Source organism: Macaca thibetana, chromosome 6 (genome assembly GCF_024542745.1).
Source record: "Macaca thibetana thibetana isolate TM-01 chromosome 6, ASM2454274v1, whole genome shotgun sequence".
NCBI lineage: Eukaryota > Metazoa > Chordata > Mammalia > Primates > Cercopithecidae > Macaca > Macaca thibetana.
The window spans coordinates 22,879,997-22,898,847 of record NC_065583.1 but is presented as its reverse complement, the minus strand read 5'-3'; the positions used below and the strand labels follow the sequence as shown (position 1 = coordinate 22,898,847).

General features: G+C 38.5%; 1 protein-coding gene across 11 annotated transcripts in view; it reads right to left on the bottom strand.

Moving 5' to 3' along the window:
* EBF1 (EBF transcription factor 1) overlaps nt 1-18,851 on the bottom strand; it is a 411,481-nt gene that overhangs the window by 66,657 nt on the left and 325,973 nt on the right. For all 11 annotated transcript variants that reach the window (XM_050794789.1, XM_050794794.1, XM_050794787.1 and 8 more), the window contains exon 10: nt 14,953-15,079. In XM_050794789.1, the coding sequence (XP_050650746.1) occupies nt 14,953-15,079 (127 nt within the window). The remainder of the gene's footprint in view (nt 1-14,952; nt 15,080-18,851) is intronic.

Sequence of the window (18,851 nt, the reverse complement as noted above, 5' to 3'; positions counted from 1 at the left end):
GTTTTAATCTTATCCCTGATGACCATCATCTCCAAGTAGTTCTCTCTCATTGGCCCTTGATGGTTTGCTTCTAAACCCACTAAGCAGAAGATCACCAAATAAAGGCTTTTACATCTTATCTCCTCAAGGACCACCAAGGGACTGAGGCACAAAGGAGGGTCCACAGACATTTTGTGGCCAAGAGGGAATTTCACCAAAAGTCTCCACTGGGCATTAGATTATAAAAGTGCAGCAGGGACAGTATATTTGGGTGGACCCCACTAAGTCCTTCCCCAAATGGACCCAGGGAATATGATCCACCAGTTCCAATGAGGTCTTCCAACAATGTGCTGGTGTCCGACATGCCCTGCTCTTAAGCTGGGCTCCCACAAAAAGATGAGATAAAGGACATGCCCTTAAATTGCATAATTCCACTTCACCCACGGTGAAAATGGCACTTGGCTTTTCTGCGGGGCTTTGATTTACTCAGAGATCAAGAAAAGCCCCTTCCTTTTTGTCAACAGACAGAACAGCATGTAAACAGATCAGAATAATGATGTCCATGACACCCTTTATGTAAACATATCACATATTGGAAGGCCCAAGGAATTAAGCATCTATACCACCTCACCCTTTCCTTGAGAGTTTACTCAAAGATTCATGAACTTAGAGAATTTAAGAGAGTTTATCAAATGACCATGGTGATGTTTGCTGATTGATTTTCATATACATTCAAAAATGTTATGTCTTTATATATTTGCATACTTGGGAATTATTCACAAAATAATTAGTAAATCCATTTATATGTTATCTGCTCTGGTTTTTTAAGCAAATTCATCCTGTGTTGGTTTGGGAAAGACCCTTCCCTTATCTAGGCCTCAGTTACCTCCTCTACAAAACGTTAGGGTTGGTCCAGGCTATCTCTGAGGACCTTTCCATTTCTAAAACTCAGAATTACAGGACAATGTTCTCTTGGATACTATTTTGATAAGATCCACCATTAATCAGGCACTTACTATATGCCATACACTGTACTAAGCTTTTTATATGCATGACCTTATCAAATCCTCACAGCAGTCCTGTGATATATTCTCATTCCCATTTTGCAGATGAGAAAACGGAGTCTCAGAATAGTTAAGAAACTAGTAAGAATTTGGGCCAGGATTCAAATTGGGATCTGTCATGATTCTAGAGATCTATAGTCATACAGTTTCTTTATAACTAGTTGAGTCTAAGGAAAATACACGTAGTGTGGACACAAGCTCTTGGCTGATAGGTGGAAGAAAAGGAATCTGGTGTAAATATCTACCACTAACTGAGGGACTTTAGCCAAGTCTCTAAAACTCTTGAAGCCTTGTTTTCACCATATATAAAGACATCAATAATTTGGACAACTAGATTATCTTGAAGACTCACATCCCATATATTTATGGTCAGATTTGTCAATCATTCCTTCACACATTTTTTATGCATTGATTTGACTAATATTTATTGTGTCTCACTCCATGCTGGGCATTGTGAATACATTGGTTGAGAAAGACAAGGAACCGCCTTCAGGAAGCTTATATTCTAGTGAGAGACACAGGCTACATACAATGAAGGAAAGAAATAATTCAGATTGTATCAGCTGGTGATAGTGCTGTCAATAAAATAAAAGAACTACATGTACTCAAAGTGTCAATGCTGGGAAGGTAGCTTGGGGTTCTAGAAGCCCCCAGTCTAATTAGTGAATTATGTTCATAGAAAACTAAAAAGTGGAGTAAAACTGGGGTAAGTCCATTTAGTAGGTGTAAAAATCTAAGATATTGAAAGGTATAATCAACTACCTGGAGGAATACAGATCTGATATCAGACCCATCACTAGATGGCTTAAATGACCATAAATGAACCACTTCACTTCTTTCTACACCTCATTTTTACACCTGAAAATGGGGCTAAAAATACCTGTCTTTCCTCATAAAGAACAAAAAAGAACTGATGAATGAGAAAGGCTTGGTCAACTATAAAAATGCATTTAAGTAAATTTACTTGTTTCTACAAAAATTAAGATGAAGAAGAGACACATAGTGTCAGTAGTCAGGCCTGTACTTTGACCCCCAATATAGAACATTCCAGTAAATCACAATTTTTTTGCTTTGATGCTAGTAATTTTATTAAGGAAAATTTCTAAACCTTTAGATAACCCTCCTATGTCTTCTGAACTAACGAGTGCAAATGTTTCATTTTTCTAGTCTTAAAAAAGTAGAGGCCGGGCGCGGTGGCTCAAGCCTGTAATCCCAGCACTTTGGGAGGCCGAGACGGGCGGATCACGAGTTCAGGAGATCGAGACCATCCTGGCTAACACGGTGAAACCCCGTCTCTACTAAAATACAAAAAAAAAATTAGCCGGGCGAGGTGGCGGGCGCCTGTACTCCCAGCTACTCGGGAGGCTGAGGCAGGAGAATGGCGTGAACCCGGGAGGCGGGGCTTGCAGTGAGCTGAGATCCGGCCACTGCACTCCAGCCTGGGCGACAGAGCTAGACTCCGTCTCAAAAAAAAAAAAAAAAAGTAGAGAATTATAAGCTTGCTGAAAACAGATTATTCAGAGACACCCCTTCATCTAAACCTCCCTACAAGCTCAAAGAGTCATCCTGGCCTCATTGACTATTTTAAAAATCAATTAAAACTAAAAGGAAATGATGAACATGTGTAGAATGGGAAGGCCATATTCTGTGCAGATACTTAAATGTGAATATATTTTTGGCATTAAACAAAGATCTAAATTAATTCCATATTGAATGGGAGTTGGTGCTTCCTGCAGCTAACCACCGAGGTTGATCCCAGGTGGCTCTGCCCAGCAAGTGAGGCCTTCCACCCGTGATGTAAAGAAGTTAACCACAGTTGATGTTAACAGGAAAAAGATGAACAATTACATGTGCCAGGTCAAACAGCAGTGGGTATGAGGGGAAGTCTGCTCTTCTGTTGTTGTTTCTGCTCATGATTTAGGGAGTGCCAGTTTCTGTCTACCTCTCACCATTGAGAGATACTGCAGAAAACCTCAGGTCTGATATTAATGGGATGGTTTCCACCTGCACTTTCAGTACCTTGAATAATATGAGGCCCACGTAAAAGGGTGAGCATACTTTACTCAAGTCAAAAATACTATGTGGTACAGATAATTGAACTCACACCAAGGATTGCACAGGGCTGAGGACCCAGCAACAGGAAAGAAATATCAACATGCTGAACTACATATGGGCAGATCCCCTGCCCTCCAAAAAAGTTCTCTCATTAAATATTTGAGTATTTTTAAATCTCTCCTTTGGCAAGATGCTTTCTCAATTATGTTACTTTAAATTGGTGGGGGCATGAAATAATCATCATCAATGGTGGTTTAATAATGTTTACAGAGGTGCAGGAGTCAGTCAAGACAAAAAGGAGTAGAAAGTTAATATAAATTTAGTAGCTTTTTAAGGAGACTGACCTCTCATCATTATAAATATTCCGCAAAACAAGCCTTTTAAATATCGGTTTTTAAAATATTGCTAATGGTTACGGCTTAGAAAAAAATTTCCAGTGAAAGCACCATGCGTAGATTTAAAAAGAGGTGTATCACAAACAACTTAGAAGAGACTATAATGGGAGAAAAATGGCTCTGACTTTGATTTAAAAAAAAACTGATGGAAAAAATGAGTAGAAAAAGTTTGATTAATGGTGGAAACCCAAAATGCAGAAGTTATATTTGTAAATGTTGTAAATTATGTGATAGTAGATATGTACAAGTAACAAAACTTACATGTGAAATACTGTAAGTAGACATTTGATAATATATTGTTATCTATAAATATGTATATGGTTAACTTGCCCTGGAAGCTCAAAACTTCACTAGAAAAAAGGGAGAACACCTTATATTTAGAATCACACTATATTCTGGCATAAATGATGTTAAAAATTCTTTAAAAAGAAAAGATATGGCTGTCCAATGATAGACGAATGAGGAAGCAAATTATGGTGCAGCCATCAGATGGACTATTATACACCCACTAAAATGCATTCAGGGAGAATTTGAACTAACAGAGGAAATGTTTAGTGTATAATATAAACAACAAAGCAGGATGCAAAACTATATAAACCTATTTTGACTCACTGATAAAAATGTAGGAGTATTATTTAGTACCTTCTCTGAATACCCTTGAATACTTCCAAATAGTTTATTGGCTTTGAAAACCAAATCATGTTATATCATACTAAAAAGATTAGAGGTTCAAAACTTTACAGTGTTGCATTACATTGGCAAGAATACATATACAGCTCAGTTCCTACCTTTATTGTTAATAGTTTTCCAATCCCTTACCAGAAATTTATAGTTTAGAAATGACAACACATCTTAAAGATTAAAGCCATGTGACAAATAGTTCATGTCCTTTAATAACCAAATCTCATGCCTTAGATTGTGAGAGCTTATCTGCCTCTTCCTTCTATATGGTTTCTATATTAGAAGTAAGTACTCAAAAACATTAACAGTGATTATCCCTGAGGGATAGAATAATGGATAATCATTATTTCATACGTTTTTGTATTTTAAAAATCTTCCATATAAGTATGCATTATGTTCACAATTATATAATTTGGTTAAAATATTTAAGGCTCCAGTTCCTGTCAGAACTCAATGTGTCCTATAAATAACCCCCCCTCTCCCATCACCAACAACCTAATTTCAGGGAATCAGGTAATTCCATAAATTAACAAGGTAAAGTAGCATGCCAGGAGGCTTACTCAGCGCAGGCTCTGGTACCCTTCACCAGGGTCCAAGTCCTGGCTCCTCCACTTACTAAATAACCCAGGAAGTCACTTCACCTGAGATTTTTGGTCTTAAAAATAGGCTAATAATAGAGCTTGTCTTTACAGATTCTCAGGGGTGGCACAGGGGGTGGGGGTGGGGAATTCCTTTACATTTAGCAATTGTAGAGAACAAGAAGACTGAGAGAAAAGATAGAGTTCGTGTGAAAAAAAAAGGTGTGGAATAGGAGAGAATAACAGGAGAAAAGTCAACAAATGTCAAAAGCCCACTGAAGTGGAAAACCAGAAGAGCGGGGAGAGAAAGGAGGAACTCAAAGCTCTAGCAGGAAATGCTGCTAGCCACAGAGGATCAGAGAGGGACTTACATTTACCTACATTTTGTTACAATTTTGGATTTGATTACGTTTCAGATATCATTAGGGTTTTAGATGAGTTCCATTTTAACTTATAAAAAGCACAGCACGTGGTGGGTCCCAGGAAGCGGGGCAGCGTGATTATGGAATCCACTTACCTTGGAGGTTGTTCAGCTCGAAAACAGAAGCAGTGCCACACTATATAGCTAAATTCTTTTGGGAGGTGGTCCCAAGCTCTCAGGACATCGGGTCCTTGGAGCAACACACACCCACTCAGTTGGGGATGGCTGATAAATTTCAGATCCTGACCCCAGATAATCCATGTGTAGGACTTATTGACCCTGTGCTGTGGGTTTTTCAGAAAGAAAAAGAGAGGAGAACTCAAATTCCAGGTGGCTATGCTTTAACATGAAGATAATGATATATCTCATTATAAGGTTCTGCTGGGGCATAAGAGGATTATCAATGACTAAAAGTTGTTTTAAATTCATAACTCCCTAATATTTATGTATTTTCAAATGAAAAAACTATGATATAAGATGTAACTCTATTATGGTAATAAGTCAGATATATGCATAGGAAAAATACCGCAAAATATATATCATTAAACAATATTAATAGCTCATGTTTACTGAGTGTTTATGTAGAATAAACTGGTAGGAAGGTAGGCAATTTCAATAATATTTTAATTATGTTTTATTGGTGCTTCCTAAATGATCTGAAATCAATATGTATAACTTTGCAATAAAGACTGAAAAACAAGAGTGAATGCCCTAGTGGGTTCCACGTCTCTCGGTTAACTTTAACAATGAACAGGACTGGCATCCACATCACTGCAAACACAGATAAGAAAAACGAATAGGCCGGGCGCGGTGGCTCAAGCCTGTAATCCCAGCACTTTGGGAGGCCGAGACGGGCGGATCACGAGGTCAGGAGATCAAGACCATCCTGGCTAACACGGTGAAACCCCGTCTCTACTAAAAAAAAATACAAAAAATCTAGCAGGGCGAGGTGGCGGGCGCCTGTAGTCCCAGCTACTCGGGAGGCTGAGGCAGGAGAATGGCGTAAACCCGGGAGGCAGAGCTTGCAGTGAGCTGAGATCCGGCCACTGCACTCCAGCCTGGGCGACAGAGTGAGACTCCGCCTCAAAAAAAAAAAAAAAAAAAAAAAAAAAAAAAAAAAAAGAAAAACGAATAATCCTCCATCAAACATTTGGAATACATCTTAGGAAAAGAGGAAAAGAAATTTAGAGTTCCGCTTCCTCCTCCTATTCCACAATATTAGAGGAAGTTTCAAGATATATAGTCAAACGCTGAAGGGTTAATTTATCATGATGCTCGGTTTAAAAAAAAAAAAAAAAAGCTTGAATACTTCCAAGTAGTTTATTGGCTTTGAAAACCAAATCATGTTATATCATACTAAAAAGATTAGAGGTTCAAAACTTTACAGTGTTGCATTACATTGGCAAGAATACATATACAGCTCAGTTCCTACCTTTATTGTTAATAGCTTTCTAATCCCTTACCAGAAATTTATAGTTTAGAAATGGCAACACATCTTAAAGATTAAAGCCATGTGACAAATAGTTCATGTTCCTTAATAACCAAATCTCATGCCTTAGATTGGGCGAGCTTATCTGCCTCTTCCTACTATACGGTTTCATTGGTAGGAAATACTTTATATCCCTATTACATGAATGATGAATGGCACCGTTGGTTATGGTCTGTTATTTGCTTGGCTGTAGTCAATATGTTTTCTTTGGACAGGGATTTCTGTGATTTATCTCTCTCCTGGCCTTATCACTTATTAACTCTGGGTAGACAGGAAAAAGCCAAGGTTGTATATAAGGCCTCGTGGCTATTTAGACCTCTAATGTCAGTGAAAATATCCCTTTTAATGATCCTGTTATACTAGCTACTCAAGTCCTGATTACACTCCACTCCAAATAGGAAATAAAGGTCATATTTCTTGGAAAGTATATATGTAAAATATGCAAAATAATATGCTTCCTTCAGACCAGCTTTATTCTTTGCAGAAACGGCTCTCATTCTATAGCTGTCACAGAAGTACAATGGTTACTTTCAGTGACTTTGTTGTTGTTGTTGTTGTTCCCATTATGGCACCAACAGTATTTAACTGTACAAATGCCAGCAGATTCAGAATCACTGATCACATCAGCATACATCTCATCAGGAAAAATCATATTTTGTGGGGGGGAAAAAAAAGAAGCTTGGGACCTACCCTTTGTATCACAAAAGCAAAAAGAATAAACACTCCCTCTGCCTTGAATTCTTTTCTTTGTGTGTAAATGGTTCATTTGGAGTCATATTTAAGACATGTGGACAGGAGCAGCCTGTGAATTTTTCTTTCTTGTTGGGTCTATTCCAATTAGGACACTGCTAAGGCAGAGCTGCTAGTCAAGTATTCATTACCCAGCCCTCTTTCGGCTGAATCCTAAGTGAAAACAATCTGACAAAAAAGAAAAACATTCTTGCCTTCCTTTCTCCAATTCTTCCTGAGTTTGCTGAGGCTTGTCTTTATAACAATTAACATATGTATAGAATATTACATTGAGCAAAATATTTTCATGGCCATTTTTTCATTGATACTCACAAGATCCTTGGGATGCACAGAAAATGATGGCCCTACCATTAAGTTGAGGAAGACGAAAATCTAGCAGCTTTAACCCCTCTGTCTCCCTCATCCCCACATCTAACCCATCTCAAAGTCCTTTCCATTTTTCCTCTTAAATTCCTCTTGATTCCTCTCACTCCGTTCCATCTCCACTGATTGCCACCCAAATCAAAGTCACCAAACCTCTTTCCCAGACTACTGCAACGACCTCCTAAGAGGTCTTCCAAGATACATTCTGGTCTCCTATGCTTCTTGAAGCCAGAGTTAGTTTGTTCCCAAAATGTAAACCTGGTCACATCTACCTGTCGTTTCAGACACTTCAAAGCTGTCCATTGTTCTTAAGGTAACAACCAAACTCCTCCCCATGGCTTATAAGGTTTTACATACACGTGTCCCTGCCTACTTCTCGCAGCCTTCTCTCTCACAGTTCTCCTCCTCCCTCTTGATTTGTCAGCCTCATGACAATTCTTACAGTCTTCCAAGGTACCGTGTTTCCTCCCATCTAGGGCCTTTTCATTTGCTCCCTCTGCTGGAAGACTCATTCCCCAACCCCATGCTACCCTCACCCTTCAATGATTGTTGGGTTAGCTCTTTGTCATCCTTCAAACTTCAGCTCATGTGATTTTTTCTGTAGAGAAATATCTCTAACTGACTGGTCAGGGCTCCTTTATTATGTGCTGATCAAAAGCACTATTTCTGTCTTTCTGGACACGTACCAGGTTTGAAATAGTAAACTTATGAACATCCATTTTCCTCTTAGTCTTTAAAATAAAGAAAACAGGGATTGTGTCTGGTTTTGCTCAACACTGTTTTAGGACTTGGCCTAGAACTGCTTTAGAATATTGCCTAGAATAGGACAGGCAATCCACAAACATTTGTGAGGTGAATGAATGAAGTAACAAAAGGAAGTGGTAAAATCAGAACAGGACACAGGTATTTTTATTCCTATTCTTAATGCCTAGAAAGAAACAATGTATTTAATCATAATCAAAGCTGGCACATACATAACATCAAACTCTAATGACTAGGTTTTTAGATTTTCAAAAAAATATATACCCCCTATCTGCTTTTCTCACTTACTTTTGGGGAGCACTCATACTGGACCAGGTACTGTCAGGATTGCATTACATACATTAACCCTTTTACTCCTTAGATGAAGGTACTATTAAAATAGCTCCATTTTACAGAAAAGAAAATGAAAAGTATTTATAAGCCAAATCTCATTTTTTCATTTAAACAAACTATCTTCTATGAATGTAAAACTTCAAGTAGAAAGGGACAGATTCTTAATTAACAGCTCTTATTTACATTCCATATTATCCAGAGCACAAAAATCAATGAAGACCCATTGATCCTGGGCAATATGTCAATCAATTATTAGCACCTATTGCAAGTAAAATGCTGAGCCAAATCGCTTCAACATAGTATGTAAAATAAGATTGAGGAAGAGTTTCTCTTCATGAAGCTTGTGGACTTTTTATGATTTGTCTACAAACAGAACAAGAGAGCTAAGGACAAAAGGAAGTGAATGATGAATGGGATGGTTTTAGCACATGGAGCAAAAGAGATTCAAGGACAGAGACTCTCCCAGTCAATCAAGATGAGTTACAGGGAGGACCAAAGTCAGTTCCGGAGCCTGTAAGCAACTTGTCCTAGGTCTCACAGCCAGTGAGTAGCAAAGCTGGGATACAACGCAAGACTCATTGCTGTCAGCCCAGGGTTCAGTATACTATACCCAGGTGGTCTGAGAACACTTCAGAGAGGTAAGAGTTTGAACTGGATCCTTCAGGTGAATCACCATATCCAAAGTAGCTAAAGTGAGCTGGAGGCACAGCAAGGAAACCGGTTTGACTGGAGCATCATAAGCCCTAGCCCCAGAGCACAGTGAGCCAAACATCGGGACTTGGGCTACATCTTACATACAGTGAGCAAAGAGGGAAGGTTTCTCCACAGGGTAATGACATGAAAGTGGCTTTTCAGAAGTGTACTGTAATGAAGAATTTATGTAAGAAAAGGCTAAATTACAGGAGATCCATTAGGTGCAAACTCTCCACTTCTTCCCTAAAACTGATGACTTTGTTCAAGCCCAAAGTGGCAGCCTTCATTTTGTGGAGGAGGTTTCCAAGAATGAGAAACAGCTTTCTGGTGAAAACTCTGGAAGCTGGAGTTGAAGCTGATTATAACCTAAATACTTTTGAAGAGAGTTGGTGATAGGCTGTACTCCTGTTGCTAGGACCTCCAGAGGAGGGGCTGAGATAGAAATAAGAGAACAAGCATGTGTCATTCTCTAAAAACGTTAACACCAGAGAACTTATTAGCTGTGTGATGCATTCCTGCGAAAATATTTGTTTTAAGCAAGTTATTACATTTACACTTATGCATTTCTTTTTCTTGCTACTTTGTTTACACTTTGCTCCTTTTATTTGGGGTTGATGGGTGTTGTTTCTTTAAACTGATACCTATAGTTGTGTTACTAAAAATCCCAAAAGACATTTCTTAGATTTCTAGGAAGAGGACAAGGATGATAAACAATCCATGGAAAATAGTTATTCCTGGTAGGGGCTCAGAAACAAAGGAATGAATCATAGTGGGCACCATTTATTAATGGAAACTACTAGTATCTAGCCTCATGCTAAATACAGTTCCGTGATCCTAAAACTTTACATATGTTTCCCTGATCCTAAAAACAACCCCAGCAAGGTATATTATTATTTCCTTATAAAGATAAAGTGACTGTGGTTTAGAGGCATCATATGATGTCCCAAGGATAACCTCTCTAGTAAATGGTAGATCTGAGAATTCAATCTATATCCATCATCTTGAACCTAAGCACTCAATCAGTATGCGAGGTACTATCCCCTTAGGAGTGAGGGAGGAAAGGATAAGGGGAGTAAAGAAAAGAGAGAGGAAGGAGTAAGGGAGATAGGAGAGATGGGAGAGCAACAAGAAAGTAAGAGGGATAGGGAGAAAAAAATGGAAAACTTAAGTCATAGTAAAAGCTGTCAAGTTCCACAGAGCATATGCAGACAAAATAGCCCCTCCTATGTGCAAAGCAATGTGTTATGCATTGGCAAGGGATGTGGAGTTATTTTGGGCACAAGGTACAAACAGGAAGTATTTCCACGAAGAATTCTCATTTTGAAGTTAGTTCACAGGCGAATACACAGGAATGTGGGTTAGTCCTTCCACAGGAACAGGAAATTGGGTGAAAAATGTTTAGAATTGGAAAAGTCAGTGGTAGAAAAGATCTGATAAGTGACCTATCCAGACATCTGAGTTGTTAGATGATCATTCATCAGGGTTTTCACCAACTTTTGGGGGGTCAGGTGGTGTACAGCTCTCAGGGTACCCCTAGGCTGCTCAAACCTTGCCCTGGTGGCCCATTCTTCCAGTCACATATTCCTCGAGATACAGAGATGTCTCTTACAGAAAAATAACTAGAATGAAAGCAAAACATGCATTTGAAATTGGCCACTTCTCATCAGGAAAACCAACTACAAAACTTTGAGGAAGCAGCTAAAGGTGCCTAAGAGTCTTTTATTAGCTTCCAAGACTACTTAGGGCCTAGCAGGAGAGATCACGATTCTAAAGGATCCAAGTCACTTAAAGACATAACAACTTCAAGAAAACAAGCTGTGAGAATAATAAAGGTATTAGGGAGAGCCCTTACATGGCAGTGAGGTTATAGTGGATTTAATTCCCACTGGACTGACTGACCAGAAACGATGATAGTGCTTTGAAATCAATCCTGTGATTAGATAGCATTTGTATTTCCTTCTCTTAGAAAGCATTTATTGAAAACTAAAGTCAGCCTTGCCCTACATTTACATAAGAATAACTGGACACAATAAAGTAAGATCTAGAAAGTGCTAGTGAGCTTTTCTGCTTCTAATCCAGTCAGGATTCACTTTCCAGAGTCTGTGACTCTTATCGGACAAACACAGGGGCATGGCACACTAGCAGCTGTGGATTCCTCGTGCATCTCTGGTCTGAAGGACCGATGAGAGAGAGATGTATGCTTGCTTACCATCCTTACAAGTGGAGTCAGCTTGCAGGCAATCTGTGCTTCGTCAGATTCTTCCCTCCCCAACAGGTCTGCCTTTATTAGTATAGATTAGGCCATGCTGTTCCTGCCTTTTTTCTTCTTTTTAATGTTATCGACTTTTAGAGACATTCACATCTACAAATGCCAACTCTCTCTTGCATACTTTAAAAACAGCAATAAGGCTTTAGTTTGGGGTGTTACTTTTCAGCTCAATAATATTTTTCAAGGGAAAAATTCCAAGTGATATTTCACTACGAAATAAGAGAGTTAGCTCACCCAATCCAGAAAACCAAGTCTCACATCTTGAAATACTATGGATGTTAAAGAAAATGAAGTGTGAACTTCTGTGGGTGGACAAAGGAGGGGTGCTGTACATTTACAATGATCCGAGCAGTTGTTTGGATACAAAGAACAGAGAGGTTTTATGAGCCATCTCTATACCCTTACTAGTAAGTGGTGACAGCAGAGGTAAACTGAGTGAATCACAGAGGCCAGTAGCCCCAGCCATGAACAAGTAACGCATGGTGGAGGCATTTAATGCTAATGATCAAAAGGTCCGTGCATAGGTCACCAATGAACACAGATTCCCTTTCGTTAGAAATGATGTGATGTCATAATAACCGTTAACAGCCAAGTAACTATACCAGAGGGGAAATCGTTGTGCCAATTTCTTCAGATTTTTATTTTTCCAATATGGGGAGAGGTTAGAACTCTCTCCTAGAATAATTTAAAAAAAAAAAAGAAAGAAAGGTTTCTTATCTGGTGCCCAGTTTGAGGCCAGATCACCAGAAGCATTTTTTCATACCTTAAATTTCTCACAGATGTACACACGTGCATATGTGCCAACTTATTGCTCTTATCCTTAACTACTTTTCTAGACTTGAAAATCTGACACTTTAATCTTAATTCCAGTGTGCTATAGATTTTCTAAGATGTGATTTCTTAAATTGATGGCAATTTTTTTTTTTTTTTTTTTTTTTTTTAGTGTTTAAAAAAACTCCAAATATTGATGGATCGCTAGCTCTTTTCTTTTGAGAACTTAAGTAATTTAATGAGGGTGGTTTTTTTTTTTTTTTTTTTTTTTTTTTTTTTTCTAACTTTTATGGCCAGGTGGCTCTAGGGGATATTTTGTTGAAGACTGATTAAAAATAATTTCTTCTAAATGAGACCTGACCACAAAATGGAACCATTAATGGGCAGGGACGTTGTCACCAAAGCGGAAACCATGCCTGATTGCCTCCTGTACCTCCCACCACACAAGCATTTTCTTCTTTTTCTTCTCCTTTTCTTGTTCTTAATAGCTGAGTAAATAAGCAGCCAGCGAGGCCTAATGTTTTCGGCCAAAAACAGAGTCCAAACTTCTCAGAGAAAACATTTGGCCTCTGTGGTTTTGAAATATGTTCCAGAACACCGAGTTCAGTGGGGAACATTGTGAAAAACTCCCATCCATTGGAATGATACTGGGGAATGTTACAGTATCAGGAGTTTCAATTGGTCCTTTTCCTGCAGCCCCATAATGAGACTTGTAAAACACACACACACGCGTGCGCGCACACACACACACTGCTATGTGGAAGTTCTCATGGGAAAAATGAATGGCAAGAAATCCTAGCTTTAAAAGAAACAGCTAATCTGCTAGTTTGATTGTTCTTCAAAACTTATGCTGAACCAATGAGCCTAATTAAAAACACTTGGCCTACTTCTATAAAGCATCATAGCTTTCTCTATGCTTCGTTTGTATACACCACAAAACTCCAGATAGACTATTATTTTTTCAAGTGCTCACTAACAAAGTGCTGACTTTGTTGGGATGGCTGAGCTAATTTCTTGAACTCAGTGTGAAACCTTAGCTAAACAAAATTGCGGTAATTTTCCTTAATTTGTAAAAGTGATTGGAGTGCAAACAAAATTTTCCTCTTGGGTCAATCCTATAATTTTCAATTAACTAAAACTAATCGTCAGGCAGGCACCAAACCTGCATTTTGTTTAAAGGGCTGGGAGGCATTTCCAAGGGTCAGGATGCATTAATTGTTTTTATAATTTCAAGGGAGAGAGAGAGAGAGAGAGAGAGAGAGAGAAACTGGGTGACTAAGAAGTACGTTTGGTTTTACTCCTAATATTGAAATACAAGGGAAAGATTCTCTGAAGTAAAATGTTACAGAAAAATAAAAGTCGTCCATTTAATTGTATTGTTATAATTATGATTTGTTAACTGTTATCCCGTCACTGCTCTGTTATCTCTTTGTGTGAAAGCAACTTCCGCTCTGTACTTAGTCTGGCCTTGTGGTCTTTTACTGAATGGAAAAGGAAACCTGGGACCAGTTCGTGGAGACAGTTACCACTATCCAAGGATAACTGACACTAAGCAGAGGACCCAGAACCACACTGCACTTGTGGTTCTTTGACCAGCAGCATCAGCCTCACCTGGGAGCTCTTAAGAACCACAGGATCTCAGGTTCTGCCTAGACCTACTGCAGCAGAATGTGAATTGTAAAAGATCCCTGGGTGTCTGGTTTGCACTTCACAATCTAGGGATCTCTTAGAGTACACATTGGGCATTCAGCCTTTATACTTGATGTAATTCCACAGCGATGCTGCCTGGTTCTGTCTGTCTGATGGGAGGGAATTCACATTCACTCTGAAACCCCAGCTTCTTGCCACAAGGCAGATCCATGTGCCAAGGCTGTTTTGGGAGGACAAAAATGCAGCATACTTGGAAAGAAGGCACCAACCCAGAATTAAACATGAAAACTACCAATTGTATGTAATACAAATGCGGTGAACAGGCTAGAGGAAAGACGTACTGTTCCTGAAAGCACAACCCTACTCCATAAAGCAAACAAACCCTAACAAGGTGGCTTAACATCCAGAAACTCAGGATTATCTACACCTCTTTTCCCCTTCTCTTATTTTTCATGGGGCATCTTTAGGCATCCAACCAGTTATTTCAACAGATCCTGCCATTCAGCATGGACACCTAGATGAAATCTTAATACAATAATAAAAGCACCATGTTTGCTCATACATATGGTAAAATGAAGAAAGCAAGCAGACTTTAACTAGATTGTAAAATAAAATATATGCTTTTAGACATAGAAGACAAGGGGAAAGACCCCATAGGACCAAGGCAGTTCTGTGCTCACCATCTGCAGTGGTTCTTACCTGTGTAAATGAATCTGCCTGGTGTTCCTTTGCAGAACTGCTTAGATTTGTAGGACAGTGTGACTTCCACAACACCAGGGATGTGCCGAGGAGGGGTCTGCACACGGATGGCATGAGGAGTGATCAACTGGAGGAGACATTTGGGGGGAAAAATTGTCATTTCAATATTTAAAACTTCACAGTCTTCCTAACAGCTCTCCATAAACAAAGCTTTAAAACACATAATTAAGCTGTCTATGTTTAAATCCAATCTTGATGGAACCTGCGTGAAAGACACTGACAACAATATTTACAAATGCTCTGAGTACAGCCATAACGACATTATCTGGGTTTGCCTACATGGCCGGCCCTCTGCTTCCTGGTTTGAACAGGGAACCTGGCCTAATGAAATGATTTATCTACTACAGGATATCCTTTGGAAAATCTCTGAAGCAGACCAAATCAGAGCCGAGCTTTGCCATGCCTCTCCAGAAGTTGATAGGCCTGGTGTTTGAACTGAGCCCGTCAACATGTGGAAAACACAGAAGTAGGGAAACAGTAGGCCAAGGCACTCTGATTAGCTGCAGTGTGCACGTATGAAGTACCTCTGAAGACCATTTGGTATATTAACTACCAGAGGCACAATCAAAGAGCTTAACAGGAGAAAGAAAAGAATCTGCCTCCCTGGAATAGCTTATGGATCTGGCAGAACTAAGGACTCTCCATAAAAGGGAAAGGGAAAGGGAAGGCTGAGGAGGCTGCGGAATGATCACTGGTCCATTATGCAACGCCACGTGCACAATGAGAAAGTTCATTTCTGAACTCTGCTGGCAATCAGATTACACTATGAAGCAGAATTTATTTTTTATTACTCTTATCTTTGTTTACATAACTAAAATGTTATTAATGGCCATAAAACTGGCATTATCTGGTTCTTTGAAAAATCCAGCCCTGGTATTTGACTGGTTGACCTCTGATGGTGCTGGATTCTACATGTTCTCTTTCTATGGGATTCTGCAAGTGTCCTCTTTGACTCCTTTCAGATGCAGTTAGCTCAACATTTGCGGTATTGAGTCCACTGCATACAGTGGATAATTTATACGGTATACATGAGTTTAAACTAACATGCTTGTGCTGTTCTCTCATGGGAATAACTTAGAAAGGGCTCCTTATTTCAATGTGCAAACCAGGCCCAGTTCAAGTGTTTTTCCCAGAGAATCACAGATAACACCATGAGAGGCTGGATACAGCCCATGGGTCCCCCAACTGGATAAACCGTTGTAACACCAAGTCCTAGGGAAAATAATTTGAGAAAGTTGTTACTGCTAAAGCCCACAAGTAATTTATATCAAATGTTGCTTTCTGAAACAAAGAAAAAGTCATAGCTGCATAAAACCATTTTAACTTAGCAATTACAAATGCCTTATCCTCTTCCATAGAATACATGGAGCCTTGGCTTATTTGCTGAAGATGCACAAAAGATATTTCAGTAAGGCCATGCTTGTGTGGAACCCCTGAAGACTGAGTTCATCTCCATGGCTTAGTGTTTTCAAAGGCTAAGGTTTTACCCAGCAAAACACACAAAAAGGTTTCTTAAAATTTTGTTCTATACAGGAACAGAAAACCAAATACTGCATGTTCTCACTTATAAGTAGGAGCTAAGTGGGAGGTACTCATGGACATAAACATGGCAACTACAGACACTGGGGACTCCTAGAGTGGGGAAGGAAGGAAAGGAACAAAGATTGAAAAACTATCTGTACATTGCTCACTACCTGGATGACAGGGTCATTCGTATCCCAAACCTCAACATCAATATGCCCACGTTACAAACCTGCGCTTGTACCCCCTAAATCTAAAATAAAAGTTAAAATTATTTAAAAAGTTCTATTCATATTGTTAATTCTTCCAAAATGCATTGTATGCTTTTTAAAATAAGTGTGTATAATTTAACTTACCCTTGGTAAATCAAGATCATCATTTAGAACACCCTATATTCTATCTTGCTGTAATATAAAAAAGCTCTGAATGACTGTTGAGGCATGAAGAGCTATTTATCCCTGTACTAAATGGCTCCAGGTTTCTAAGATTTTGAAATTATTTCTCTTTTATTCTGCTTCTTTGTCTTTTTTTTTTCCTGTTGTTCTTAGCACCTTCTAATTTGCTCATGTAATCTGTAAGCATGGAGATCAGGAAATCGAGTTTAATAATATAGAGAGAATAAGATAAGAAAGAGGCTCTGAAGTGCAGTGAAAGATGATCTTCCCCAAATCAAGAGCATGTTAATTTTTGAGACACTGTTACTGCAATGTTGGGAACTAACACTTGTTGAGTACCCAGGTGGTATCTACCACATTGCTGGATATTTTACATACAAACACTAATGGGTCAGAACAATGACTGTATTTTTATCCTTTTTTTTTCAGGTGAGAAAACAGAATCTTAAAATTAAGTTGCTTGCATAAGCAACTTTACCCTTGTCACAGCAAGTTACAGCAAAAGGTAACACTGATGCAGTTCAAAAAAGTCACGGGACAAACACTTCCTTTGTAATCATAGAGAAAAAATTGTTCATATGGAAACTTTTTAAAGGTAGTAACAAACTCAGTTTTTTTCTGATCCAAGGACTGTGTGTGTGTTTTCTGTACCCATGCTGTCTCCATTTTTCATTTATTGCCTGGTTCTTTGCCATGCTTTTGGTAAAGGATGATCCATGTTGTTATATTTCAAATAGAAGGTATGCTTCTAATTTTAACGTGTACTTGGGATATAGAGTGCCATTAACTCACAATAATACTGATAAGAACTTTCAGCCAGTTAACACTTCACCTGCACTCCTTGTTCTCAGGGGAAATAAATTTTAAAAGATGGAAAGATATTAGTAAATAGATGGATGAAGATTCTTTTTAAGTATAGGGACTTAATATGTATGAATTGCTATACCGAGGAACAAAATTCATGGGCTTTATAAATTGATTAGATATGACTGCAATGAAACTACAGACTGAGAGTGAGGCTTTAGCATAAAGCATTAGGCTCAGGAAATGCAAACAAATTTTCATTTACAATTTCATTTTCAATTTTAATTAATTGCCCTAACTAAAGCAGAAATTCCTTCTAAACAACAATCCTTCACAGATGAGGTAGAATCTGAATCATAATTAGAGAATAAATTTGTTGATGTTTTCCTAGCTGTGCGTATTAGTCTGGGAAGAATCTCTAGCACTGACACGTGATATTGATGCTTATGGAGGAAAAACATTTTAGCTAACTTTGATCAATTTGAAAGCACTGGCTTATTTACTAATCACTCAAAGAACTGTAGAATTTATTGCTGGAAGGAATGTTAGTGATCGTTTAAAGCTAATCTTCTTATTTGACAGCTAAGGACACAAAAATCTAGAAATGTCTAGTGGCTCTGAAAATTGACCCAACATCCTAGAGGAAGGACAGGGTCTAGATCTAGGGTGTAGAACTCAGGACCCACGAATCACAAAATACGTTTCACACATTATTCCAGCCTGGTTGAACCCAAGGCAGCCACTCAAAGCAACAGAAGGAGGGAAGGCTAGTCTAAGTTTTTCGAACTTTTATCATTGGACTATCACTTTCTTAGTTTTGTCATATCTACATACCACCTATACAATCACATACTTAATATTTTAAAAAGTTATTATCTTTTTATTTAAAAATCTTATTTTAAAAGAAAACTTTATGTCACTACCATAATTGGAAAACTGGTATCAACTGCAAAATAAGAAGGTATTATAGCTAGTAACCTTGAAGTTCATATGATATAAATTCTAGCTAGATATTATTGACAACCTGAAAAAATTTATTGAAAAGGGTGATTAGCTAGTGTTAAATGTTAAAGACTTCTTTGCCCTGAGACTTTATCCCTTTAATAAAAATCAGAATTA